Below are 27,809 nucleotides of genomic sequence, written 5' to 3'. Positions count from 1 at the left end.
TGAATATGATACAGCAGAGCAGAGCGGGGCGGGCGGGAAATTTACACAACCTCAAATCCAAATCTAATATTTTTGCATTTTTATTTTTTTACCGTTTGCAGTACAATGTCCAGCAATAGACAACACTTTGCGATTTGGATTTGGAGGGAGGAAGTGGAAAATCCTATTCAAACCCTTTCTCTTTTCATCTGCTTTTCTTATACCCTATTCAAACCCTTTCGTCTTCCTTCCCTCCTCACAATCATGGTGGTTCATTCCGATCCTAAGCTCTCTTCTCCTAATGCCGCCCCTGTACGTAGGACTAGTGAACGCATAAAGAAAATGGAAGCTAAAACTTCCATTCCTCAAAAGAGGACACCCTCCGCTTCCAATCCTCAGATCCTCAAAAAAACAAAGCTTCCTCACATTCATAATCCCCAAATAAATCCAGAGCCTCTCCATGTCGCTGATAATCTCGCCCTCTCTGCTGAAAGGAATGTTTATACAATGGTGACCGAGACACTCCGCACATTCAATAAACACTACCTCCATTTTATCCAGGTAAACTATTTGTATTCTCTAGATGACTATACTTGGTTCATTCCACCTTCTTCTTCTGTATGCCTCACGTGTTGGTTATATTGGAGCTAGAGATTTATATTCCCCACGAATCAGTTCCTGTGATATGTTGATTAACTTGAATGTTGACATTCAGTAATGAGGAAACTTGTCGCCTACTGTTTTTTTCCTCATCTACTTGACCGCTAATTTGCTTCATGTTATTTTCCGATTCTCTGGGCTAAATCCGTGCATCCTGTTCTGAGTTTATTGATTCCTTTTAAACAGTAATTGCTTTTGAACGCTACATTTGCTACTCAAATATCTCTTGCCAATGGACTCTTTTACCATGACATTTTGCAGGCAGAAGAGAAGAGATGTGCCAACGAGGAAGCTGACCGAGAAACAAAACCGAAAAATTGTTCAAATTCCAAGGTTGCTCGTTACCTTTTAATTCCTCCTTCCATGATGGCTTCTCTAAATGCTGATAATTCCAACTCTTCCCACTCCCACTTATGCTTTTCCATTATTACATTGGGTAATCATATTGTTCATTACTATAAGATCCATATTGTCTATCCTTGTTGTACAAAAGTTCATGATTTTACATTGCACTAGTAGCTGCTTTCTTTTTCATTGCATCAATCTTCTGTTCCATTTTCAGCATGGGAGCAGATGTGACCCCTAACTTGTGAAATTGAAATATATGCAGAAAGAGGAAATACTTGAGGATTATACTAAAAAGTCTTCCAAGAGACCTGATCTGAAGGCTATATCCGAGGCATGTCTTTTATTATACTGCTGCATGTTTATATTCTTATTCTCGATCATACACTAATGCATATGAAAGGCTAATTTCATGGGGTTAATCCAGTATTCAAAAGTTTTAGGCTGTCTGTACGTGTGCTTGACCAAATACTTTTATTGCTTCCTCAATGTACTTCTGCATGTTTATATTCTTATTCTTGAGCATACACTAATGTATATGAATGGCTAATCTCAAGGGCATAATCCAGTATTCAAAAGTTTTGAGTGTCCAATTCCTTGTGTCAATTTAATTGATGATCACAAGACATACAAATAAGCTATCTAATAATTATACAAAAATAAAAGCTAACATACTGATGCAAAATACTGCTTTGGTGGAAACATGCATTTTGTACAAATATCTAGCCTGATGTGTTTCAAATATAAATTTTACAGTAATGCAGTGTCTATACTCTCTATCTGCTTCTTGTTGATATCCTTCATTAAATAAGGTTATGTATGATTCCCTCACTTTTTGATACTGAATTGGCAGATGATGAAGCTTAATGCAACATTGTACACTGAGAAAAGAATTGGTCATATTCCAGGTTGGTGACAATGCTTTTTTATGGAATTGCATGCTACATCCTCAAAGTTGTTCTGAAATCACAATGGCCTACCACAAATTCAAAATTTAATCACATCAATGTATTTATTTGCTGGGGCAATTTCAATAAACTGCTTTCGTGAACGTTGGTGGTCCGTGGTCAAGTGCTGGTGAGAGAAATGATGATTCACCAGTTGGTACTTAAATCATACACTTGCAACTTTTGATTAAGAGTGTGCAAGTATGAACTTTATTCGAACATAAGGTTTCCTTGGTTAGAGATTGTCTCTCCCTCAAAATTCACCAGACATTTTACCACTGCAGGTTTGGATCACAGGCTTCTTCAACACTATGTTATTCCTAACCCTGTATTTAAGCTCCATTTCATATTTTTTTAATAATATGTTGGGACCCATCTGTATCATGATTAAAGGGCCTTGAGAATTTGTGAACAGTAAAACAAAAGCATTTACTAGTATGTCTTAGAAGACAAAAAAATATAGGTGTTTGATCATTTATGCATAGACCTAAGGTGGCAATATCTTATGGTCTTTTAACTATCTGGATCTTCAGTGAATTATACTTGTACAAGATTGCATCGTACATGCAAAGGAGCTATAATTGAACTTCTGATGCTTCTTGATGATGACAGGTATTGATGTGGGTCATCAGTTTTTTTCACGGGCTGAGATGGTTGTAGTGGGCTTCCATCAACACTGGTTGAATGGAATTGATTTTATTGGGCAAACTGCCAGCAAATCAAGGAAAAAAGGGGTAAATTTGCACATACCACATATGCATTCTCATGTTGGCTTCATCCTAAAGATTGCTTTCCTCTTACAGCTAACATTAACCATACGAATGTGATAGCTCATTTATGGATGTTGTTCCTATTAATTTATTTTTTCTTGTGGTGGTCAATTTTTGGTTGCTGAACATGTGAGCAGATGTCTGTGAAGGAGTTGGTAGTATCTGGTTGTTTGCTAAGTCTTGGGCCAGTATCTAGTGGGAGAAAAAAATGATGATTTCCTTGCTTCTCTCTTTTTTGAATTATTACATGGCTCATTTAATGTCTTTGAATGTGTTGCGTCATCTATATGTCAAACATCCCGATGCAAAAATACTGTTGTGCTTCCTCTCTCAGTTACAGAGCAACAACAAAACATGTTTCCAATTCATATTGATGATGGATACCTGCAAGTTTGATTCAACTTGACCGTCACTATTTTTATTGGATTGAGACCTAAATAATTAAACTTTAAAGTGTCTTTTCTCATATGATTTCCCTCTTACTTTTTGCAGGGTTTGGAAGGCTACAAACTTCCAATTACAGTATCCATTGTTTTGTCTGGCCAGTATGAGGATGATTTAGATAATTGTGATGAAATTGTGTATACGGGCCAAGGCGGAAACAACTTGCTTGGTGATAAACGTCAAATTAGTGATCAAGAAATGAAACGAGGCAATTTGGGACTTAAGGCATGTCACATTTTACTTCCTTTTGCGATCTTTTATCATTTTCTTTGTCTTCATCATTATAGATGGAACAAAAGGACTTCTCATCCCTCTTGTCAGTTTGGATTTTCCAGATCTCGATTTGTGTAGTATGTTGTACTCCACTTGTTAGAACTCAGCAATCTTCTCATCTCTATTGCAATTGTGACCTAGAATTCATGAAAATTTGATGAGTAATTTAAATATCATTTTCTTTTCTGCAGAACTGTATGGAGCAATCTGTGCCTGTTAGAGTAGTTCGTGGACATAAATGTCAAAATAGCTATGTTGGGAAAGTTTATACCTATGATGGCTTGTACAAGGTAGTTATATGTTTGGCCAGGAACTAAGTACATATAATCTGTCAAGTGTTTGCCTCTTTTTGATGGATGGTACTTTATCTTGAAGGTTGTGAATTACTGGGCTGAAAAAGGTGTCTCTGGATTCACAGTTTATAAATTTCGGTTGAGGCGGCTTGAGGGACAGCCACCATTAACAACAGATCAGGTACTTTCCCTCTTTCCATTTGCAGTGTGTCTCCAGCTACATAATGCAAAACTGATGTACTTTTTCTTTAGCTGTCATTTATGTTCTCACATATCCTTCCTTTTATATGCCTGGAGACTGCGATCTACTCTAAGTTTGGAAAGTCCTAGTTAACTATAACTTACTCGTTTCCAGTAACTGAAACTGTGTCTTCTTTGCGGATACAAAAATCATTGTTCAGTTTGCATTACGCATTTTGTACCTTCTTAATGTTTGAGATTTTCTTTTGATTCTTGAGGTCAACATCCTCTTATGCAGTGTGAATGTGGGCATATTTCGATAAATGTGGGGTATACTGCTAGACAAATTGCATATATTTATGATACAGTCCTCATGACTTTGACTTGATATAAATATTGCCATGAGTATTTCTTGTTCACTATTGCAGGTTCACTTTACTCGAGGTCGTATTCCTAAATCAATATCAGAAATACGAGGGTACATATGTTAATTGTTTTACAATCTACACTTATCTATCCTTTCTGCTTTCCCTTCTGTAAAGTAAATTTCTTTTTCTCTTAACTAAAGGTTGGTGTTTGAAGATATAACTGGAGGTCTAGAAGATATTCCCATCCCTGTTACTAATTTGGTTGATGATCCACCCATTTCACCACCAGGTTGAGTGAAATTCTGTGGTTTTGTTATTAAAACAGTATTCTCTGAATTTCTGTACTAAAATGAGCTGTACAAGAGTTTTTCTTCAAAACTTATTTTCCAAGGTGATTTGAGTTGATGATATCACACAACTTGGATATGGTTGGCACTTACTTCTACAATCTTTGTATAAGGGGGATGCTTTGATATATTTCTGGTGCTGGCTAACTAATATATTAGCCGCTACTTTTCTTAAAACTTGATTATCCCAGTTTAGAATTAGCTTTGCACTATAATTTATCTGTTTCCTACTTGAGTTTTTGCTCCAATCTTCTGATGAATGTGTCTCCGCTGGTTAAGAGCATTGTTCTCGGAAACTGGTTAATAAGTTTTCTTCGCATTGATTTAATATTCTTCATACTTTTCATGATCAATTGCCTTTCAGGTTTAAGTTCTGCACTTATGTCCAATTATCATACAAATTATCTTCACATTTCTCTTTTGATGCTGAAATTCAGGTTTTGTCTACATCAAGGATATAAAATTCAGTAAAAACATAAAGGCCCCTGCAATTGCTCCTGTGGGATGCAACTGTCAAGGTGCATGTGTGGATCCAAGAAGTTGTGCGTGTGCAAAACTCAATGGAGGTGATTTCCCGTATGTGCAGCGTGATGGTGGAAGGTAAAAAACTTGCGGCAACAACTGAAACTAAAAAAACATCAGTTGGGGCGTTATTTTTAAACTTCTAGAAATTACATTAAATACTAATGATTCCTTTGAAGTTGCTATTACATTTTAATCTATTTAAATAGGAATGCTCAACTTAACTTCTGATATATTGATTAATTCTTTTATTGGCAATAAAATATTTCTAATCTAAGATGTATAGTCATATCTTTAAGAGTGTGTTTGGTTGGGGTGAAAAATGATAGAATAAGGGAAGTGGAAGTAAAGTTGGATATATAAGAGATTATCTTGCGTTTGGTTTGGAGGAAAAAATGGAGGTGAAGTAAAACTTGATGTATATGAAACTTTTCCGAAATCCAATTTTGTTTCCGTCCAAAATTGGGCAAAAAAGTGAAAGTATAAGGTCAAAAAGATAAAAAGGTACAGTTTTATTTTTATTTTCTCTATTACTCTATATCTATCTATATATATATAATTTTTCTCCAATTCTGTTCTCCTCTTGCTCACAATATCGTACATAATTTCCAAAGAAAAAATAACAGAGTCGCGAAAAAACTGCATCGAAGTCAACAATTAGGTAAATAATCTGTTAGTAATTTTTATTTATTTAAACTAAATAGTTTAGAATAAATGAACAATACATATCTTATTAAATATTTTATTAATAAAAAAAAGATTCTTATTCTTATTTGATAAATATTTTTATTAATAAGATTTTTAAATTTTTGATATACTAAAATTATATTAGTACGATATTAATTTATTTATTTTGTGATACAAAGTGAAGAGAAGGGTAATTCAATAAAATTATAAAAGTTAGTCTTTTCTTTTCAATCTATTTTTTTCGTACCAAATAAGGGAAAGTATTTGATTTCACTCATACCAAACAACCTGAGGAAAACTATTATTCTTCCCCCCCTCTCCCTTCCACTTCCCTTTTCCTCTCACTTGAACCAAACCTCTAAGTTATTTCTTGTGGCCCAAATGTTTTACGTACGAAGATCAGGTCTGAGGTTCTGTTTCCAAAAAGAAAAATTCAACTAATTTTGTGTGATCCTGGAGATGGGTTCACATATCCTGACCATTGGAATAGGTTATCTCATCACCTTTTGTTTCTCCTTATATTTGCTTTTCTTTTAGTCACCAAGGTCGCTTCGCTTGTATGTTGCTTATTTTATATCTTTTTGGGCTTTAACTTAAGCTCTTTGAAATCTTTTGAGAAAGAATACGTACAGGAAAGAAAAGTTTATAATCACAAAATGTTGTAGTGTTCAAGTTTCATGGTGTGTCCCTTTTCAGTACCAATGAGTATGTTGATTTTATCCTTGTCAGTTATCTGTTTTGGTGAATGTGTTTGACATAATTCGTCCTAGATATAAAATAGAAGGTCCATGCATTATGAATGAAACTTATGTGTGTGAGATGGCTTATTTACCTTCTCATTGCTTGTATTTTGTTGTTGTAGTTTTTTGTTGATCAGATGTGAAGGTGTTTGTCCATTTAACGATTCCAAATCAATTTCGTTTGCTAGGCTAGTTGAACCAAAGGCAGTTGTGTTTGAATGTGGTCCAAATTGTGGATGTGGACCTAAATGCGTCAATAGGACTTCTCAAAGAGGGCCTAGGTACCGCTTGGAGGTTTGTATGCACAACCACTCGCTTCGCATGATGCATTTTTCTTATGATAGTAAATTCTGCTTCTATATTTTGAGTTCATGTTGATATTGACAGGTCTTTCGTACCCCAAAGAAGGGGTGGGGTGTAAGATCTTGGGACTACATACCTTCTGGGGCGCCTGTTTGTGAATACATTGGTCTTCTTAAGCGAACTGAAGATTTAGACCCTGCTGCTGATAATACCTATGTGTTTGACATTGACTGCTTGCAGACAATGAAGGGACTGGATGGAAGAGAGGTGCATAGATGCTTTCTTTATTTGGAATAGTACTAATTCTCTTAATAACTTGCTTCTTCATTCTCACCTAACTCTGTATTATTTGGTTTCAATCACGTTTCATTGAAGGATAGTAACTTGCATTGGGTTCATCAACTCATTTCTTATTTGAAAATGTTCTTGGATAGGTTTTCTGTCACTGCAATTGACAGTTCTGCAAATAGTTGCTAAATAATCCACTAATAGTTGTATTTGATACAAAGATGCTTGTTTTTAGGATTTGATTCATGGTTTGGCAATAGACCAGAAGTGTGGAGTAGGAATGCTTCCATCCTTTCTCTCTTAATGCTCTCTATTTTATTCTCATTGACTTATTTTCTTTCATTTACTTTCTAGAGTCGATTGCGGGATGTGTCTCTGCCTTCCTACTTGCACAAGGTTGATGAAGAGGTCTCAGAAAGTGTGCCATTCTGCATTGATGCAGGACATACCGGTAACATCGCTAGGTTCATCAACCACAGCTGTCAACCGAATTTATTTGTCCAGTGTATGCTGAGCAGTCACCATGACATCAAACTCGCACGGGTGATACTAGTTGCTGCTGATAATATACCACCACTTAAGGTTCATTCTTGGCTCTGCTTTTCCTTGCTGTCTATGTGTTGCAGCATTGCATGATAGAATAACTAGTTTATGATCAGTAAGTAAAAGCATTAATTATGCATCAAGAATAGGTAAAAGTTGTAATTTGCTTTGGCCTTATCTTGCAGTGCTTGTTTTGACATGTGGTGGTGTTTTATATAGGAGCTTACGTATGATTATGGTTATGCCCTTGATAGCGTGATGGGACCTGATGGGAAGATACGGCAGATGGCTTGTTTTTGTGGTGCACAGGAATGTAGGAAACGGCTGTATTAGCTAGCTGCGTTCATTGCAACTGTAGATGTGCTATTCAATAATTGTGATATAATTATTGGTTGATGATGAGGAGGAATATGTGGTAGCTGCAAATTCAAACTTTTGACAGACATTGATCACCTGTATATTTCGGGAAGCAAGTTGTCTTGTTTTCATGAAATGTCAATATACGAATGACATACAATGTCTATAGTGGGAGTTGATCGATGAGGCATTGCCAAGGAGTAGATGTTGGTTATGGATGCTTGAATGAGATAGATGGTGATTTTAATACTGAAATGGGTGTTTTAGTGCTGCTGGCAATGACATGAGTCTTTCTCTTGTTTTTGAGGAGGAAAACAACGTGAATTGGGTGTGGTGCGTCGAGTACGTGTTGGTACATAATAATACTGCATATGATGCTCCTCGTGGTTTGTCCAAAAATTAAGCTTGCTGTCATGGTTTGTGTTTAAACTCTTGCTTAAATTTATAAAATTGAGGTTAGTAATAGGCTTATCTTATCATCACTTATTCTTAATTTATTCAGGCATTAATCGCGTCCCACCACGAAAGAGACACGGCTGTATGGACAAGAGCGATAATATTACATTACACCATTCTTTTGTGTTTGTTTTCTTCTTTTCTTTTCTTAATTTAATTTTATAGGGGGGAAAGCAAATTAAAGTGTATGAAGGAAACTTGACGCTGTTCAACATCTTAGTAAGTAGTGTGACATCAGGATTATGATTATTATTAGGTTAAAATGCATTTTACTCTATGTGTTTTGTTGAAATAACTAATTTTTTTTTTGTATTTTTTAAATAGGTTTAAATCCCCTTTATATTTTATAAAATTAAAAAAAACATCTATTCCATTAGTAATTAACAGAAGATGCATTACACGCGTTCATTGTGTGTGTTTTTTTTAGTTGGTTTTGCCCTTTTTATATTTTTACTGAAATTCCGTCATGGTGTTTATATATTTTCACATGTACATCTTTTATTTGTTTTAAAGTGATTTTTCTTGTATTTTCATCTATTTAAAAAATTTTAAGTTTTACAATTTAAAATATCTTAACTGATATTAATGTTAATAATTATAAAAATTTAAATATAATTTATTTAAATGTTTTTAACTAATTTATTTAAAAATTATTATTTAGTTGAAAATACTTAAATAACTTATATTTAAATAATTTTTATAATTATTAAAACTGAAATTAAATCTTCTGTTTAATGATATTTAAAAACATTTCAGTGAATTATTTTTAATCTAATTAACATAATCTTTTAATTACTTTAAAATTCAAAATTTAGAAATTAGAAAAAGAAAAAAAAAAGGGGACGTTAGACGCCACAGTCGCCTCCAAACTAGGAGATTGCCGTCGCCCAAAATAATGCAGATTGCCGTCGCTGTCCCCCCTTTGTGGGTGGTGGGGGGTGTGAGTTAATTTTATTTAATTTATTTTTTAAATAATAAATTTATTTATAATATATATTCAATAGATTCAATGGTTATTAAAATATAAAATAATATATTTTAAATAAAGGTGTAATCGTTATATTGTAAAAAATTAACATCATTAATTATCCGTATATTTTAAATAAGGGTGTAATCGTTATATTATAAAAAATTAACATCATTAATTATATTTAACGGATAGAGATGATTTAGCTACAGAAAACAAACAGAATTTTTTTTATCTATTTTGAAAACAGAAGAGAGCTTTGAGTCAACTTTTTAAAACAATTTTTTATACACTTTAACCTTATTATTAATCTATTCTATTATTTGACTTTGAAGGAAGCAAAGTAGCAAAGAGGTGGGGGTGGAAATCAGTAGTTGGAGTTGCTGAAAAACAAAAACAATCGATTGTTGCTTTACAGTCAAGTGAAGAAATCCTTGAGAAAGAGATGGAAGATAAATACATAGGCTGCTGCTTTACTCTATTTTTAGATATGATGATCTGATATGAGTATGACTGAATTGATAATAATAATCGTCCCTCCTTCACTTACACCTTTTGTTTTTGTCAACAAATACAAATACAATTAGAATTAGAAATAGGTCGTCAACGTCAATGGAAGTCGGAAAACTCCTCTTCTTGTTTCGTATAGTTGCCGCCGGAATATGCTTCGCCACTCATCTCCACTCCACTTACATTCCATATAACACTACCTCCGCCATAGCCCCCTCCAAAATCAACGTCCATTTGGTGCCTCACTCCCACGACGACGTCGGATGGCTCAAGACCGTCGATCAGTACTACGTCGGCGCTAACAATTCCATTCGCGTACTTCTGCATTACTTTTACCCCTCCTCTCTAACATTATTGTTTCTTTCTCCATATATATTTCTTAATTATTCACTATACCTCCACCTCCTTTCTTTACCTCAGGGAGCTTGTGTCCAGAACGTATTGGATTCTGTAATCTCCGCTTTGCTGGATGACAACAATCGCAGGTTCATTTATGTCGAGATGGCAAGTTTCCATTTGTTTTCTTCTTTCTTTTTCCTCCTTATTTGCTATTGTTTTGCCAGTTTTTATCTCATCTCTTCGGCTTCTGTGCTCCTGTCCAGGCATTCTTTCAGAGATGGTGGAGACAGCAGAGTGACACTCTCAAGGCTAAAGTCAAACACCTTGTCAACTCTGGTCAACTGGAATTCATGTATTCACCCCCCCTCCTTTTTCCCTATTCGTATTTCTACCTATACAATTGATCTTATTTACCGTATGGACTCTTCTATGATTTAGAAATGGGGGTATGTGTATGCATGATGAGGCAACCCCGCATTACATTGATTTGATTGATCAGACAACTTTGGGACATCGATTTATTCTTGATGAATTCGGCAAGAAACCAAGAGTTGGGTGGCAGATTGATCCTTTTGGACATTCTGCAGTGCAGGCTTATTTACTTGGCGCAGAGGTATCCATTATGCACAATCCATTTGATGAATCAATAGTTTATGCCTCTTATATGAAGTAACACAATATGGTCTGGTACGTTTAGAGACCGGAATCTACATAATATGTTATTAATACAATTCCAATAATTTCAAAATGCATTTCAGATGATAAAGTTGTTTTTTTATATGACAGAAAATATTTAATTCACTTTGCTACATTATAATGGCGCAGCTGGGCTTTGATTCACTCTTTTTTGCTCGAATTGATTATCAAGATAGAGCGAAGCGGAGAAGTGATAGAACTCTTGAGGTTATTTGGCGGGGCTCGAGGTCCCTAAGCTCATCCTCTCAGGTTTAATTATCATGAAATCCATTCTCAAGCTGTCTACATTATTTACTTGTTGCTGTGACTGTTACTTTCACTTTCTCATGTTCAAAATGGTACACTCAATACCTCTAGCAGATCTTATTGTTGTTGTTACGTATAAAAACGTTGAAGTGGAAGTTCTGACTCTCTATCATGAGTTCATGGCCAGATCTTCACAGGGATATTTCCCATTCATTATGAGCCTCCAGAAGGGTTTACTTTTGAAATAAATGACGTGTCTGCTCCCATTCAGGTAATATCATATGAAAAGAAAGCACTGTAATCTTGTTATATGTTCTAGCATGTTTTTTAAAGCAAGATGAATTCAGGACGATGATCTCCTCTTCGATTATAACGTGCAACAGCGAGTGGACAATTTTGTGGCGGCTGCTGTGGCACAGGTATTATGTATGAATGTTGTAACTAATCACCAACTTGGACCTGAAGTTATATATATTTCTGGCTGCATCCATCTTAGCATCATTCCTCTGTTTAAGTTGGTGTCTGTTCGGATTTCTTGATGACTATTTTAAGTATTAAAATATGTTTTTTTCTAAGATATGACAAACATATTTGAAGTTTTAGGTGTCACATCTTTTCTTTTCTTTTATCTCGCTATTCTTTTTGTGCATGTGTGTGTTTGGTGTCACATCCTTTTCTGCTTGTATCTTTTGACTTTTTTCGTTGGTCTTTTAGTTAACCTTGCTCTTCCCATTTCAGGCAAATCTGACCAGGACGAACCATATAATGTGGACTATGGGAACTGATTTTCGTTATCAATATGCAGTTTCATGGTTTAGACAGATGGACAAGTTCATTCATTATGTCAATCTGGTACTTGTCTTCACTTCTTACTAATTTTACATATACCCTCTTCTGAGCATGTATGGATGGAACTTTACTACTTGGTCCATCCTTTTACTTTGTCTCAGGATGGGCGTGTAAATGCTCTATATTCTACACCATCCATCTACACAGATGCAAAATATGCAGCAAATGAGAAATGGCCTCTGAAAACTGGTGACTTTTTCCCGTGAGTGTAATTCTTATGAGTGAATTCAACCACAGCTAGTTATTCTAAAGTAACAATTTGGTTGGAATGGTTATTTATATATTTCTCAGGTATGCGGATCGGGAGAATGCATACTGGACTGGCTACTTTACCAGTAGGCCAGCCCTGAAAGGATATGTGAGAATGCTCAGTGGTTACTACTTAGTGAGTTCTTGTGTCCTTTCTACTTGGATTGTTCTGATGTGTGGGAATACATGCCTGCGATCTATTATAGCTTTTCCATAACCCGGGTCATCTTCTGGTTTTAATTTTCAGGCAGCAAGGCAATTAGAGTTCCTCAAAGGCAGGTATGATTCTGGACCAAGCACAGATGCATTAGCTGATGCATTGGCTATAGCTCAACATCATGATGCAGTTAGTGGGACAGAAAGGCAGCATGTGGCTGCTGATTATGCACTGCGACTTTCAATAGGTTATAAAGAGGTACCTTGCTGTTTGAAAATGTTCTGACAATAGAGTCTTTACTTAATCTTCGCTTTTTTGCTCTATCAGTTTTTTCCTAAACTAGGACTAAGACTGTTTGCAAGTGGCATATGCTTGCTTATCAGTGCTAGCCTTTGCCAGTGTGATGAATGTGTTTTCTGCTTTCTACATAAATAGCTGCAGTCCTCTGACAGGTTGGTTAAAATTTTCAGGCTGAGGCAGTGGTTGCATCCTCATTGGCTGTGTTGACTGGCTCAAGATTGAATCCTACATATGCAGATTCAGTCCCTGATTTTCAGCAGGCAATACATGCTTCCCAACTGTGCACCAAGTTCTTTGGTTGTTAAATTTTCTTTTCATTTTGTGGTCACTCTACCAGATTATTACTTTGTAGTTTTGTGGCATCTGAAGACACATTCTACTCGAATTTTCAATTAACTAAGTTTCACTGCTTCTCTGCACTGAGCTTAAGGGAACACTTGCACGACCCTGGCAAAATTTGACTTACATGAGTCATTAGTAGTGAATTGTTCCATTTGAATTTTCTTTTTCCATCCATTAATTACAGTCTCAAAAGTATTGATCTTTTGCTTTCCTCACCAATTAAAACCAACTGTCTGATTTTGTTTTTCAAACAATTGATTATTTTAGTAGAAAACTTACTGTATTCTGATTTCTTGATCTGCTTTTCTGTAGTGTCCCCTGCTCAACATAAGTTACTGTCCTCCATCAGAAGCTAATTTCAGCGACGGTAAAAGCTTGGTGAGAGTCATCATTTTGTTTTTTTCTTATCAACACCAAAAAAGATCCATATAATTCAGTTTTCCCCCTCTTGCTGGATATTACTTTATATTGCTTTTAATTTTACATTTTCTTTTACTTTATTATAGGTCATAATAGCATACAATCCTCTAGGATGGAGAAGAGTGGAGGTCATCCGCATTCCGGTGTGTAATCTGATGTTACTTGATCAGCTTTGAGCACCTGGAGATGTTGATAAACGCCCGTATTTTTAAAGAACATTAACTTATATTTTTGAGAATATGAATGCATGCCATTATGGTATAATATGAGTTCAGTTTGCTTAAGATACAAGAAAAGACATTCTATTGTAGGTTGCGACTTTGTAAGTTGAAGTCAAAGGTTGGAAAAAAAGGCCTATTTGCATGCTCTTCATTGGTTGAATTGAACAAATAAAGATGATATCATTAGAATCCAATTTGATCATGTTGCTAGGGATTCTCTGAACCCATTCCTTCCTACTCAACAGACTCATTGGAAGGTTGCATGAAACGCAAATTCTTAGGTTCCCTTGAGTGCTCATCCAAGTTGCTTTGGTACAACATCAGTAAGATTATTGAAAATAAAGTCACTTTGGTGGAGCACAAGATATCCTGTGACCAATCTTTCTTACATAGTTACACCTGTAAAATTAAGTCTGATGCTTTTCTGGCTCTAGGTGGAGTTACTAGAACTTAGAATAATTGGTCATATTTGTCGCAGGTTTCTTCTCAAGACCTAGTGGTTCTGGATTCTGGGGGAAGAGAGATCGAATCTCAGCTCCTTCCTCTTTCCAACGTCTCTTTGCGTAATGTGAACTACCACATCAAAGCATATCTAGGTATGTCAGCCAGTAGCTCGGCGAGATATTGGCTGGCTTTTTCAGTATCTGTTCCACCCCTTGGTTTCAGCACCTATGTTGTCTCGCATGCAAAACCGACAGGTAGGCATGGTTTCACGTAACCTAAAAAGAGTGTTTGTTACACTGGGAAAGTAAACTTTTTAAGCCTTTTCTTTTCCACTTTTTACCAGAATCCAGGTCAATCATCTCAACACTCTATACCCCAGAAGGAGGTGTTGATAAAACATTTGAAGTTGGTCAAGGAAATCTAAAGCTACTTTACTCGGTGAATGAAGGAAAGCTCAAACGCTATACAAACAGAAGAAATTCTGTAAGTTGGTTTCTAGTGTTCTGAATATCACTCTCATATTGAAATTAGAAATTCTTATTGCTTGTAGATATATTCTCTATAAAAGACATATAATGTGTTTTGCTTTGATCATAATTCTTGGCACGCATCTTTAAGGGAAAGCTTTAAAATATAACTTGTAAGACTTATTATTAAACAGTATATTGTGGACTGGTAAAATAGATGGTATCATAGCTGTTTTTGAGCATATAATGCTGATGGGTTCATTTTTTGCTTAACTGGTTAAGGTTACAGCAATTGCCGAGCATTCATATAGTTACTACACTGGTTATAATGGTACTGACAGAGTTTTCCAGGTATTCTCATCTCCCTGAAAAAACTTTTAGTACCATTTATGTTTTGCTATACTTTCTCTATTTGTTTATTGCTGAAAATTATGGGGTAGATTTTCAATTTATGTTTGCTTTACTAGATTGTAAGTATGTGAAATCATCGGTTCTTGTTTTGAAGGCATCTGGGGCTTATGTTTTCCGCCCAAATGAAACATTCCCTATTAAACCGGAAGGCCAGGTAGGCTTCTTGCTTAATTGTTCTTATTCCAGACTTCCAATGGCTACTAACTATTATCTTGTTATCTAAATTTTGATCTCATTTAAATGTGTTCGATTTTAGGCCATCAAGTAAAATGATGTGTCTCTTATTTCCAGGTTCCTTTGACTGTTATGCGTGGTCCATTACTGGACGAAGTGCACCAGCAGCTCAATACATGGTTATATCAGGTGCCATATAATTCTCGCTTGCCTTCTTCCTGTCACATGCGGACTAATTTTGAGCAGCTCTTGAAAAATAGAATAGGAAATGTTACAATGCTTTGTGCCAATAATGGGAGTAATTTCTTCTTCAGCCTTGTTATGTAGCTCTTTATTTGAGCAGACTGATTTAGTCTTGGTTTTGGTACCTTCCATGTCTAGCAGCTAATACCAAATATATGCAGGTCACTAGGGTCTACAAAGGGAAGGAACACGCTGAAGTTGAGTTTACTGTAAGTTTACTATAGTGGGTCTTTAGAAAGCACAGATAACTGGTTTTAATTAACTTTTTGTAAGTTGGATTGCCTCATCTGGTTTTTAATTTCAGATTGGACCTATACCTGTGGATGACGGATTTGGGAAAGAAATAATAACTCAAATAACAACTGCCTTGGATACAAATAAGACCTTTTATACGGACTCCAACGGGCGCGATTTCCTTAAAAGGGTATGCTACTAGCTTCAATTGGGAAACTTGTGATGGAGGGAGCCAAGAGAGCTACTCAACTTTATTTCTCTATATGATTGTACCAATTATTTATCTGATTCTGCTAAAATTGGTTCCTTGTAGATTCGAGATTATAGAGCTGATTGGGACCTGGAAATACACCAACCAATTGCTGGCAATTACTACCCTGTATGCCATATGAAGCTTGCATAACAGCTCAGCATTGAATTTATGTTTTAGCTGTTGCTAGCTGTTATGATACTTTTAGCTCATCGGATATCCATGCATTTGCCTACTTAAAGCATGTTTGGATGGCATCTACTAGTAGTGCTAAAAGCACATTTTTACTTCTCTACGATGTGTAGATCAATCTCGGAATTTATCTGGAGGATGAAACTACCGAAGTTTCTGTGTTGGTGGATCGTGCAGTTGGTGGGTCCAGCTTGGTGGATGGTCAAATAGAGCTGATGCTTCATAGGTAGGTTCACTGTTGTATTCTTAATGCTTATTTTCAAATTTTTGGTTGGTCCATCTTGTCAGCTGTTTGCACTCACTTGGGATACCTGTACTGTTATACTGTTTTATGTTGCATAGGAGACTGCTCAATGATGACTCTAGAGGTGTTGGTGAAGCACTAAATGAAGAAGTTTGTATTCTTGACAATTGCAAGGGTTTGACGGTAATTATGATGAGTAATATTACCTGTGTTTACGTGCTCCGGCTGTTTCAGCTTCCTGCCAAAAATTATTTACATCAGTTTCAAATAAATGACGTAGTTCAGAGAAATGCTTTCATCCAAGTCTTTCTAAATTTTCTGGTTTTATTTCAGGTTCAGGGGAAATTTTATCTGAGGATTGATCCTCGGGGAGAAGGGGCAAAGTGGCGCCGCACATTTGGACAGGAGGTTTATTCTCCACTTCTTCTTGCATTTTCTCAAGAGGTGAGAATATATTATTTGGTTGTCTAAATGAATGTTTTCTCCATAGATGACTTGTTAATTTTGTTCATGCAGGAGGGAAGTAATTGGATAAATTCTCATATAACTACATTTTCAGCTATTGATAAATCGTATAGTTTACCAGACAATATTGCGGTTATCACTCTCCAGGTTGATAATAGAGTTTCTCAATTTCAGTCGTGTTTGTAGATGATATATCATATTAGAACCCAACCATTTCCTTTTTGTGCTGCAGGAACTTCAAATTGGCAAAGTTCTTCTTCGCTTGGCTCACTTATATGAGGTCTTAAATCATGTTACTTTTCAGTTTTGGTGCTTGGCAAATCTTTGACTATTATCTTTGAACTGATAAAAGAATTTCCAAATTTCTGTAATTTCATTCTGATTGAACTTTGTCTGTGTAGTACACAGAATAGTTGAGTACTAGGAGCCCTCTCTTTGAAATAATGATAATCTAGGATCAAATTAGAAATAGAAATGTAGTACGCTCCCCTTTTGTTTATTTCCATTGAAATCTAGAAGCATCAATATTGAAATATAGAAGAGATTTTGTACTCTATCGAGAAGGACATAACTTTAGACCTTGTTGATGCCCTTGTCTGTTTTTCTCTTCTAACTTAGACCTTGCATATAAAACTGATTTAAAAATTTTAGCTAGCTTTTTGGGCTGTTTTATATATAGTCTTTGTGACTTGTAATAGACTTAAGTATTACATTGTTTTTCATATATCAAATGTTATGTTTTCCTAACAATTTATTCTGCACCCTTTAGTAAACATAGCCTGGATTGAGATCTACTTTTATCTTTATTTAACTGCAACTATTTGCCCAATTGCATCAGATGCACCTGGTAAAATGTGGAACTGCAGTTTTGTTTAACTTGGTTGCCTATCCTTCTTTTGACACCAAGCTATCTAGTATTGAATTGTTTGCATACAAGTTCAGCTGGAAGCATGTCCGTGTCTTCCTCGGGATATAGTTCTGTATTTGCAATCTGTTTTCTGGTCCACTTTTGATTATTAATTTCAGCCAATCTCACTGTATTGTGTGTTTTTGGCATGTCCAAAGACTGGAGAGGATAAAGATTACTCAGTGGTGACTGGTGTGGAACTGAAGAAACTCTTCCCTGACAAGAAGGTAATTTTGAGTCTGAATTGGGTATTTCAACTGCTAGGCATTGAGGAGCATCCATTGCGAACTCATATATATGATTTTTTATGTCTGTTAGCTGGGTTGTCAATGTGAATTTAATCATCTCGGTCTTTGAATGTTATAATGTGCCTGGTAAATGTGGATTTGATATGGAGTTAACAATTGTTTCTTTTTCCAAAATGTCTGTTCAGATAATCAAGGTCACAGAGATGAGTTTATCTGCGAACCAAGAAAGGATGGAGATGGAGAAAAAGAGGCTAGACTGGAAGGTAGTAGGAGCTCCAGAAGAAGGCAAAGTAGTTAGAGGAGGACCTGTGGATCCATTGAAGCTTGTAGTTGAACTTGCACCTATGGAGATCCGAACGTTCATTATTGACTTGAGTTACCTGAAAGTTTTTGGTTCTTGAGAAACAAAATGGTGATGCTCAGATATGGGGTTGTGTGAATCTAGTAGCTTGTTGGATGTCCGCTGGGGGACAGCTGAATGGTATCGACCTCCACCTTTCATATGTGAGGTGCTGACTTGAGTCTTGTTGGGGTTGGGGGGGGGGGGTGTATTTGTTTGTTTATAAACAAAGCAGGCGGCCTATTGTAAATTAAACATTGTGACTATTGAATACGTGGTCATTCTCTTAGTTAACTGATCTGTGCGAGAGAGTAGTGTTGTTTCTTTGAAGGGTCGTTGCCGAGAAGTATGCAGACTGTAGTGGAAGTGTAATAATATGTTTGATTTTGAGCTATCAATTGAGAACAGTTACTGTGGTATTGGTATAACAGTTGTCAAGAAATGTGGTGCTCCAATTGCAAGGATTGTACTCAACAGTAGAAACTTCAAACACGAAAAAGCTGAATAATCAGTCTTAAAATAAGCTATACATTGACATGACATTTATTTCATTACGTTATTACTAGTTATAACTTTAGACCAAAAAGAAAGAACACCATTTTGCTCTTCTTTATCCCAATATACTTTTGTCCCACTCACAGTCCACTCCCCATCCCACCACACTCAAGTCCGCCACTCACAGTCCACTCCCCATCCCACCACACTCAAGTCCGGACAGGGTCAAGGCAGTCAGAACAAAGGAGATGACTCACTATCCAAACAAAAACATTAGAAGCAAAGACAGCTAGCTGCTCACTTCTGGCTTCATCAAAGTAAGTAAAGACACCCGCACCGCCACCTCCATTTCCAGACCGAGATGAAGAAGAGAAGTAAAGAGGCAAAACAATTGGTGATGATGGGTGTGCTACTGCTATTGCTATTCCTAATTGAGCTTGTTCACTGCAAATACATGGTCTACAACACCTCGCAGGCGATAGTCCCCAACAAGCTCAACGTTCATTTGGTGCCTCACACACACGACGATGTTGGGTGGCTGAAGACCGTAGATCAGTATTACGTTGGTTCCAACAATTCTATTCAGGGAGCATGCGTCCAAAACGTCTTGGATTCTCTCGTCTCTGCTCTCTTGGCTGACAAGAATCGCAAATTTATTTACGTTGAGCAGGTTTACCCTTTCACCCTGTTCATATCCCAGTTTCATCCTTGATCAATTTTTCCACTGCTGCTTACCCTATATTTTTCCTTCCATATCATTTACCCCTTATCTTCTCACCTTACTAGTTACACCCTAATGCAGGCATTTTTTCAGCGCTGGTGGAGGGAACAGAGTGAAGCAATCCAGCTCATAGTCCGGCAGCTTGTCAGCTCGGGTCAGCTGGAATTCATGTAAAATTTTACTCTTACTCTTCTGCCACCTCTATGCATTAATTTTCCTCAATTGCGCTTGCCATCTTTCTGCTGCCACCACCGCATTCCAACTCCTACTCGCCGTTCATAGAAAATACTTCCATTATATTACCGTCCGGATAAGAATATTTTGAATGTGCACCAGGTTTAAGAACAATGTTCTAACATGGATTCTCTCTTTCACTGAGATGAATTACCATAGACCACTATCTGTAATTGCCTGCCCTATACCACCCCTCTAACAAACTCAGAGTTGGAATGATATGTCTTCTTTTTGAAGAAATGGGGGAATGTGCATGCACGATGAGGCGACCACGCATTACATCGACATGATAGATCAGACAACTCTCGGACATCGTTTTATTAAAGAGCAGTTTGGCGTGACACCAAGAGTAGGATGGCAAATTGACCCTTTTGGACATTCTGCTGCACAGGCTTACTTATTAGGGGCAGAAGTAAGTCTCCTGCTTTTGGCCTTGAATTTAGGAATCAATTTTCTTTCTTGGAGAAGCAATGCGGGAAATTTTCCGATTTTCAGAACTTTTAGTTTTATACTTGACTGATTAGGAATTAATGAACAGAGAACTTCATACATATGAGTAATCAATTTTTGTACTATTTTTGGATCTGCAGCTTGGATTTGACTCACTTTTCTTTGGACGAATTGACTATCAAGATAGGACAAAGCGTAAAACTGAGAAGAGCCTGGAGGTCATTTGGCAGGGCTCCAAGAGCCTTGGTTCTTCTGCACAGGTTTGTTGACATAGCTATAACAACTTTAGTTGCTGACCTGACATTTCAGCATGATCCTTTTAGAATGCACTGGAAGCTTACTCAATAAGTATCTACTCATCCCTAGTTTCAATTTCAGATTTTTGCTGGTGCTTTCCCAGAGAACTATGAACCACCCTCAGGTTTCTATTTTGAAGTTAATGATGCCTCACCCATTGTTCAAGTAAACCCCTAGAAACGTCAATCCATTCACTAATTATGTCGAACCGCAAGTATTTTTCATGACTTTTATGTACATAACATTTATTTCATTTGCTGAATTTTACTATGAAGGATGATATTACATTGTTTGACTACAATGTTCAAGAGCGAGTTGAAGACTTTGTAGCTGCTGCATTGTCCCAGGTATTTTGGTTATTTCCCCACATGGACGTACATATATATTCCCAAGTTACCTGTGACTATGAAATAAAATCTTCTTCTGAGTTGTTTTCTGTAACTTCTTTCCATGCTAAGCATATGACAAAATTGCAGGCAAACATAACTAGGACAAATCACATCATGTGGACCATGGGCACTGACTTTAAGTACCAATATGCACATACATGGTTCCGCCAGATGGACAAGCTCATTCATTATGTTAACATTGTGAGCACCTCAAGTTTCCTGATCTAATGTTCCAGCTTCAAAATAGTGATTAGTGTCAGGATTTCAATGGATGCAGTCCTGGGTATCTCATCCATAAGCAAAGTATACGACAGATGGATCTCATAGGGTGCTCTACTTCACTCGTAAAGTTGTTTTGGTTCCTAATGTAGATACACAGTGCTTGTTCCATGTTGATTTCTGAAAAAGGATAAGAATTTATAGATCTCCTTTCTGTTATTCCTTTTCCATAAATTTTGCATTGCTTTTGGAGATCCTAGAAGAAGAGTTATGTAATGGAACCCCCCCCCTCCCTTTCTTTTTTCAAGTTTATTTTGATATTAAGGTTCTTGGTTGCATTTATAAGCTTATTTTGTGCTTCGTGTACACCTACCTTTTAGATGTGCATATGCTGCCAATTATTTGAGCATTCAGCATGACTGACGGATATGTGTTTCTCTACTTTGCTGGAGACAACATTTGTTTGTAATGATTAATGAATATTTGAAAACTTTGACGCCATATGAAATTTCAAATTCTGTGGAATCATATTCCTTAACCCTGATGGCATGTGTCACATTCGCTGCGTATTTCCCTGTAAAGGACGTAGCTAGGTCCTAGTTATATAATACTTTATCAAACTGCAGGATATCAGTTATGTGCTATGTAAATAACTGACTGCATTTGATTGCTACCAGGATGGACGAGTGAATGCACTATACTCCACACCATCTATATATACCAATGCAAAGCATGCTACTGAACAGATTTGGCCTTTAAAGACTGATGACTTCTTCCCGTGAGTTAAATAGTTCGTAGATGCATTTTCTAATTGCTCTTAAGTTGGTACTTCTCATCTTGACTTTTGAAATGAATGAACACTTTTCCGCAGGTATGCAGACCGTGTAAATGGTTACTGGACTGGGTACTTCACAAGCAGACCAGCAGTGAAGCGCTACGTCAGAGTGCTGAGTGGCTATTATTTGGTATTTTATTTAAATGATTCTAAAGATGAAGAGCTATTGCGTAGTTGTGATTCTGAGGATCTTTGTCTGTGAGCAGGCTGTAAGGCAACTCGAGTTCTTTAAAGGAAGAAATAGGTCTGGTTCAAGCACAGACTTACTAGGTGATGCTTTGGCAATTGCACAGCATCATGATGCAGTAACGGGAACAGAGCAGCAACATGTGGCTAATGATTATGCGAAAAGATTATCCATGGGCTATGTGGAGGTGAAAATTTTAATGATGGCTTTTTAACTAGTTCTTTTAATTGCACTCTTTCCCATGTGCCTGGTTTCCAAATAAGCCAAAGTACTCATTACATCTCCAGGCTGCGGAGCTGGCTGCGTCATCACTGGCATGCTTGGTTGAGCCCTCAGCATCTGCTGGATGTGATAATACCACAAAATTTCAACAGGTCAAGAGCTATGGATAACCTTTTAATTCGGATGCTTAGTGCCTTTAGCATTAAAATCCGGAGAGAAATGATTGGTCGATAACTGAATCCGTAGATTAAGTTTCTAAAACCTTATGCCTTGATTTCTCTGACTAATTGCAAGATGGTTGCTTTATTACCTTTTTATGACCACAAAGTCCTACTGTGTCAAACTTCTATTCTTCAGTTTTGCTAAGAATGAAATTTGAAATAAAACAAAGAAAATATGATTTTCTTAAAGTTAGCAAAGATGTCTACTTTTGGAAGAATTCCTCTTTGTTACAAAGTAAACCATTGTGCTGGTATCCTGGTTGAGTGTGGAAATTACCGGAATATTGAATTATTATTAATACTTGTAATTTTTTCTCATAGTGTCCACTTCTGAATATAAGTTACTGTCCTCCATCAGAAATCGACCTTTCTAACAGGAAAAACCTGGTGAGAGTTTAAATCTCTTTCTTTTGCCACTGTCATGCCATATTATTAACTTCTGAAGTATTGTTTGAGGACTAAAATTCTTGATCTCGTTTTAGGTTGTTGTTATCTACAATGCTCTTGGATGGAAGCGGGAAGATGTAATCCGTATACCTGTTGGTATCCATGCTCTTATCTCGGTTTTGGTCCATGCTCATTTTCAATAGTAACTATCATTTTTAGCATCAACAGTTGGAAATCTAAGGGATAGACCATATTTGGGGCACATAGCATCCATGAGAATATAAAAAAGTACGAATGTCTAGAATTGGTCCACAAGCTTGATCCGTCAAGTGTAAGAATGGAGGGTATTCTGGAATTTTGTTTATTAGGCATTACATGTGCAAAATCCTGATCATATCATAAATGGGAACTGTGGTGAAGGCAATTATTAGTGATCTTGCTTGCTTGATATTGATGATTAATTCCTCTAAATCTAGTACTACTAGAGGGTAGAGAGGAAATCTCATACTGACTGGATCATTAACTCCTGCATAAAGGCCTAGTTGTGAAATTGAATCTTTTACAGGTTATGCATGAAGATATTGCCGTTCGCGATTCTGCTGGTAGAGTAATTGAGTCGCAGCTAGTTCCTTTATCCGATACTCATGTAAGCTTGAGAAACTACCATGTTAAGGCTTACCTGGGCCATACACCAAGAAAGACACCAAAATACTGGCTCGCATTTACTGCATCCGCACCACCTCTTGGATTTAGTACGTATACTATTTCTAGTGCCAAAACCAAAGGTGTGGTCCAATTTGTTCAACACAAATTAAGTAACAAAATATCATCTACCTCAACCTGAGTATTGATTTGCACTTTTTTTGTCTGATTGAAATTAGGTGTTGGATCAGCAAGATCATCCATACAATTGTTTCAAAATAGTGACAGATCTACTTCTTTTGAAGTGGGTCATGAGCATCTGAAGCTCATCTTCTCTTCTGAAGGAGGGAAACTTGCTCATTATGTTAATCACAGAAGTGGGGTGAGCTATGTGCTTAATGGTCTAATTCTAGGTGTCGATGCTTGCCTCTTTCTGTGTTGGAGAGAATGATCTGTTTTGTTTCTTTATATTTTTTTAGCAGCTATCAACATTTGTTGAATGCATGCATGACCATAAATTTAGACACAGATTCTGATAGTTTTCTTAATTATGCATGACTAATACCTGCAAATTCTTAAGGTCAATGAAAGTATTCAGCAGTCATTTAGCTTCTACTCCGGATACAATGGAAGTGATGAAGATCCTCAGGTTCTCCAAATTACCCCTGGCATTACTCAAGCTCGCAAGTCACTTTTTCAGTATCATTGATTTAAATCTGCTCGCATTTTCTTAAGACATCTCTTTAATGGTTGTTCCATATATATTTGTCTGAAGTCATCTGGAGCATATGTCTTCCGACCCAATGGAACATTTGCCATAAATCCGCAAAAGCAGGTGAAGTGCTTCAAGGGCCGAGCTAAAGTGCTGCAAAAAGTAATTTCATATCAATTATTCTAACTGAAGTTCATTTGACAAATTGTAGGGTGTTATGACAGTAATACGTGGACCAATTATTGATGAAGTTCACCAAGTGATTAGTCCATGGATCTATCAGGTGTATTTCTTCACGGGTTACTGTTTCTTATGGTCTTCCACAAAAAAAAGGTTGATGATTAATATATTTAGGGAATGAAATCAAAGGACATAATTGTAAAACACTCAGTCTCTCATGAATGGCATTCTGTTGTCATAGACTCCATAAATCATTACCTTACGAATAGCCAAGTAAATGGTTTTTATATCTGAAGATATAGAAAGCTGTTATACCATAGAGTGCCATCATGATTCAGGGCCACGTCTGGGAACTCAACTGCAATCCAAGTTTAGAGTTAAGAAGTGGCTACTGGCCTGTCTTTTACCAACTTAGACTCACAACTCTAATTTATATGTCCCTCCAACCCTACATCAGCAATGCATTTCAGATTGTTGAAAACAAGGCTTTAGAAGTCTCTTTATATCATTTTCTTCTACATGTTGTTCCTCTGCTTGCTGATACTCATTTTGTCGTCCATGTAGATCAATCGCCTTTACAAGGGAAAGGAGCACGTTGAAGTTGAATTCTCTGTAAGGATACATCTTTGATGTTAAACTATAGATATGGATTGGTTTGCTACTGATAATATATGTATGAACTCTCTTCCATCACAGGAAAAGGTTCGGATACACATTTTGGCTGAGTTCCACTGTTCTTTCAGTAGACTTATATTTGTAATGTTCCATTCATCTCATTTGGTATTATAGGAGTAACTATATATTATATCTCAGGTTGGCCCTATTCCTGTTGATGATGGGATTGGAAAAGAAGTAGTGACTCAAATCACTACTAACTTGGAGTCCAATAAGACTTTCTATACTGACTCTAATGGTCGTGATTTTATTAAAAGGGTATGTTTTAAACAACTCCTCCTAAATGACTGATTCTACACCAGATAAACTTGGACATGCCATGATCCTCGAGTTCAAAATTTTACCAAAGATCTTACACGGTTTGAGGTGGAGACGTTTTTATGCAATTCAGATCTATCAATTTTCATCTGTCTAACAAAAGCTTCATCTGCTATTCAGATTCGTGATTATAGGGCGGATTGGGACCTGAAAGTGAATGAACCTGCTGCCGGGAATTATTACCCTGTATGATCTTCTCATTAAGATCAAGTTCATTTAACCTTTTCAAATGATTCACATTAAAAAATAGATGAAGCCATTTGATCCTCTATTTGCTAAAATGCGTCTGCTCCATTTTTCAAATGAAATTTTGAGATCATTAATGCAGATAAATCTTGGAATCTATGTCAAAGATAATAAGAAAGAACTTTCAGTTTTGGTGGATCGAGCTGTGGGAGGATCAAGTTTAGTAGATGGCCAAATCGAGCTGATGCTTCACAGGTTTATTCCCACCCTATAAGTCTTGCATTATCGATTGATTGGATTAGTTGCCATATGTTCCAACCTCTTCTTTCTTGTATAGGAGATTACTTCGTGATGACGGTAAAGGAGTTGCAGAGGCTTTAAATGAAACAGTCTGTATTGATAATCAGTGCAAGGGATTAACAGTCAGTTCATTCGACTAACACTGGAATGTTCATGTTTATTCCGTGCACCTTATTGACCCTTTCCCTCTTCCTTCGTTGAGTATTTAAACTTCATTTCAATGTTAAATATAAGTTTTAGATTCTCTATTTCATATTATCTAATAACAATCACTCGTCTTATGTAGATCCAAGGAAAGTATTATTATAAGATCGATCAACTTGGAGAGGGTGCTAAGTGGCGTCGCTCAGCTGGCCAGGAGATATATTCCCCATTTCTTTTAGCCTTCACTGAACAGGTAAATCATAGCTTGGATGTACATTTGTGTTCTGAAATTGACCTGATAAATGAAGTTCTTGGTGCAGGATGAAGATAACTGGATGAGTTCTCATGTACCCACTTTCTCTGCAATAGACTCCTCCTATAGGTTACCTGATAATGTGGCTATTTTGACTTTACAGGTGATTAGGCTTGTTCCTATAAAATGGGTTTATTTTATTCACTATAGTAGATGAACAAATAAAATCACCAGAAGCAAGTATTCTAGTAAATTAGATTAATTAAATTTATGTTTCCTGATGCTCTTGCTTGCTTATTATATTTTTATTTCATCCAAATCGTAACTTTCTATTTCTTACATTTTGCAGGAGCTGACTAACAAAGAGGTTCTTCTACGCTTGGCCCATCTATATGAGGTTGTAAATCTTTTCGATTTATTTTAATGATTAAAACAATATAACCTTTTGAGATGTGAGGCAGTCAAAAGTTTAGCAAGTAACAGTATCTTTCATGTGTACACTTGTTCCGTTCAGTTTCTTGAGATATAGTATCAGAAACCAAAAGAAGTTGGACCATATTATATTGGTTGTTTACTACTTGGTGGAGTATAAATATACATTAGTAAGGCTCAGTGGCTTGTTCTCATTTTGATTGATTGAATAGATTGGGGAGGACAAGGAACTCTCAGTGATGTCACAAGTTGAGCTGAAAAAGCTTTTCCGGAGCAAGCAGGTAAAGTGAGATTTGGTGAGTGAGAAGTAGAGCAGCAGATTTGTCCTATTAACACTAAGGATTGATATTTTTTTATGTCATAGATTGGTAAAGTAGTGGAGACGAGCTTGTCAGGCAACCAAGAAAGGTCAGAGATGGAGAAGAAAAGACTGGTGTGGAAGGCAGAAGGGTGGGATGGAGAATCCAAGTTGACAAGAGGAGGAGCTGTGGATCCTGGGGAACTCCTGGTGGAACTTGCTCCCATGGAAATCCGGACTTTTGTCATTCATTTTGATGACATGTTCATTCAAGATGTTGGTGGAGGAAGCACAATGCTTAAAAGTTGTCTGTAAGAGACTGGGAGTGATGTAGCAAAAAATTGTAACAAACGTACAAGATTTCGGTGGTTCTGTTTTTTCCTTTTACTTTTTTATGGTTTCGGAATCCAAATCAACTCCTCTAGTCTGTAGACTCCCAACCTCTACCTGGCAGGACTATGGATGTTGTTTGGCTATGTTTAAATTGTAAGAGTAATGTGCCAAAATAAGATAAAGTATTAATAGGTGTTGAGAATCTGGGAATGTATGTGGCAACACCTATTAAAAGCTTGATTGATGAAAAATTCTATACAAA

The 27,809-nt window shown here is 36.6% G+C and overlaps 3 protein-coding genes across 8 annotated transcripts; all 3 read left to right on the top strand.

Moving 5' to 3' along the window:
• Window positions 1–41: 41 nt before the first annotated feature.
• On the top strand, window positions 42–8,301 carry SUVH4 (histone-lysine N-methyltransferase, H3 lysine-9 specific SUVH4-like protein). 2 transcript variants are annotated; one of them, XM_088885138.1, is made up of 15 exons: window positions 42–540; window positions 901–972; window positions 1,250–1,318; window positions 1,838–1,892; window positions 2,544–2,665; window positions 3,194–3,370; window positions 3,610–3,708; window positions 3,794–3,892; window positions 4,320–4,369; window positions 4,460–4,548; window positions 5,044–5,206; window positions 6,678–6,849; window positions 6,943–7,125; window positions 7,501–7,728; window positions 7,909–8,301. In XM_088885138.1, exons 1-15 carry the CDS (start codon window positions 106–108, stop codon window positions 8,020–8,022), a joined length of 2,127 nt encoding a protein of 708 aa, XP_088741264.1. In that variant the 5' UTR covers window positions 42–105; the 3' UTR covers window positions 8,023–8,301. The 2 variants fall into 2 exon arrangements, with proteins under 2 accessions (XP_088741264.1, XP_011098970.2); XM_011100668.3 differs by having other exon boundaries at window positions 47–540; window positions 6,744–6,849.
• Window positions 8,302–9,804: 1,503 nt separating this feature from the next.
• On the top strand, window positions 9,805–18,845 carry LOC105177487 (alpha-mannosidase At3g26720). Of its 2 annotated transcripts, none has more exons than XM_011100667.3 (29): window positions 9,805–10,294; window positions 10,400–10,483; window positions 10,582–10,670; window positions 10,757–10,931; window positions 11,144–11,263; window positions 11,448–11,531; window positions 11,608–11,679; window positions 11,999–12,112; window positions 12,211–12,311; window positions 12,401–12,494; window positions 12,606–12,773; window positions 12,986–13,075; window positions 13,470–13,535; window positions 13,664–13,720; window positions 14,277–14,496; window positions 14,586–14,725; window positions 14,992–15,060; window positions 15,215–15,274; window positions 15,412–15,483; window positions 15,699–15,746; window positions 15,842–15,961; window positions 16,085–16,150; window positions 16,327–16,439; window positions 16,556–16,640; window positions 16,791–16,901; window positions 16,974–17,069; window positions 17,155–17,202; window positions 17,988–18,056; window positions 18,263–18,845. In XM_011100667.3, exons 1-29 carry the CDS (start codon window positions 10,082–10,084, stop codon window positions 18,476–18,478), a joined length of 3,060 nt encoding a protein of 1,019 aa, XP_011098969.1. In that variant the 5' UTR covers window positions 9,805–10,081; the 3' UTR covers window positions 18,479–18,845. The 2 variants fall into 2 exon arrangements, with proteins under 2 accessions (XP_011098969.1, XP_020554568.1); XM_020698909.2 differs by having other exon boundaries at window positions 11,105–11,263.
• A 176-nt stretch (window positions 18,846–19,021) lies between these two features.
• On the top strand, window positions 19,022–27,751 carry LOC105177485 (putative alpha-mannosidase At5g13980). Of its 4 annotated transcripts, none has more exons than XM_011100664.3 (28): window positions 19,022–19,582; window positions 19,715–19,803; window positions 20,105–20,279; window positions 20,458–20,577; window positions 20,696–20,779; window positions 20,890–20,961; window positions 21,091–21,204; window positions 21,900–22,000; window positions 22,094–22,187; window positions 22,264–22,431; window positions 22,532–22,618; window positions 23,009–23,074; window positions 23,170–23,226; window positions 23,640–23,859; window positions 23,956–24,098; window positions 24,297–24,365; window positions 24,492–24,551; window positions 24,640–24,711; window positions 25,173–25,220; window positions 25,422–25,541; window positions 25,722–25,787; window positions 25,930–26,042; window positions 26,125–26,209; window positions 26,374–26,484; window positions 26,540–26,647; window positions 26,834–26,881; window positions 27,129–27,197; window positions 27,281–27,751. In XM_011100664.3, the coding sequence occupies exons 1-28, from the start codon at window positions 19,274–19,276 to the stop codon at window positions 27,527–27,529; spliced, it is 3,117 nt and encodes a 1,038-aa protein (XP_011098966.1). In that variant the 5' UTR covers window positions 19,022–19,273; the 3' UTR covers window positions 27,530–27,751. The 4 variants fall into 4 exon arrangements, with proteins under 4 accessions (XP_011098966.1, XP_011098967.1, XP_088741262.1 ...); XM_011100665.3 differs by having other exon boundaries at window positions 19,024–19,582; window positions 26,552–26,647; XM_088885136.1 differs by lacking the exons at window positions 19,022–19,582; window positions 19,715–19,803; window positions 20,105–20,279 and having other exon boundaries at window positions 20,489–20,577; window positions 26,125–26,176.
• Window positions 27,752–27,809: the final 58 nt, after the last annotated feature.

The sequence above is a fragment of the Sesamum indicum genome, linkage group LG9, assembly GCF_026168435.1.
Source record: "Sesamum indicum cultivar Baizhima isolate 11 linkage group LG9, ASM2616843v1, whole genome shotgun sequence".
NCBI lineage: Eukaryota > Viridiplantae > Streptophyta > Magnoliopsida > Lamiales > Pedaliaceae > Sesamum > Sesamum indicum.
Note: the sequence above shows the minus strand (reverse complement) of the source record. Positions and strands in the feature narration are given on the sequence as shown.

Coding starts and splice junctions, on each gene's coding strand:
- LOC105177487 (XM_020698909.2), top strand. CDS start 10,082: ATGGAAGTCGGAAAACTCCTCTTCTTGTTTCGTATAGTTGCCGCCGGA. Junction 15,275..15,411: donor CTATTAAACCGGAAGGCCAG/GTAGGCTTCTTG, acceptor TCTTATTTCCAG/GTTCCTTTGACTGTTATGCG. Junction 16,440..16,555: donor ATAGAGCTGATGCTTCATAG/GTAGGTTCACTG, acceptor TATGTTGCATAG/GAGACTGCTCAATGATGACT.
- SUVH4 (XM_088885138.1), top strand. CDS start 106: ATGTCCAGCAATAGACAACACTTTGCGATTTGGATTTGGAGGGAGGAA. Junction 5,207..6,677: donor GTGCAGCGTGATGGTGGAAG/GTAAAAAACTTG, acceptor TTGTTGTTGTAG/TTTTTTGTTGATCAGATGTG. Junction 7,729..7,908: donor ATAATATACCACCACTTAAG/GTTCATTCTTGG, acceptor TGTTTTATATAG/GAGCTTACGTATGATTATGG.
- LOC105177485 (XM_011100664.3), top strand. CDS start 19,274: ATGAAGAAGAGAAGTAAAGAGGCAAAACAATTGGTGATGATGGGTGTG. Junction 22,432..22,531: donor TATCCATGGGCTATGTGGAG/GTGAAAATTTTA, acceptor TTACATCTCCAG/GCTGCGGAGCTGGCTGCGTC. Junction 26,210..26,373: donor ATCAGTGCAAGGGATTAACA/GTCAGTTCATTC, acceptor CGTCTTATGTAG/ATCCAAGGAAAGTATTATTA.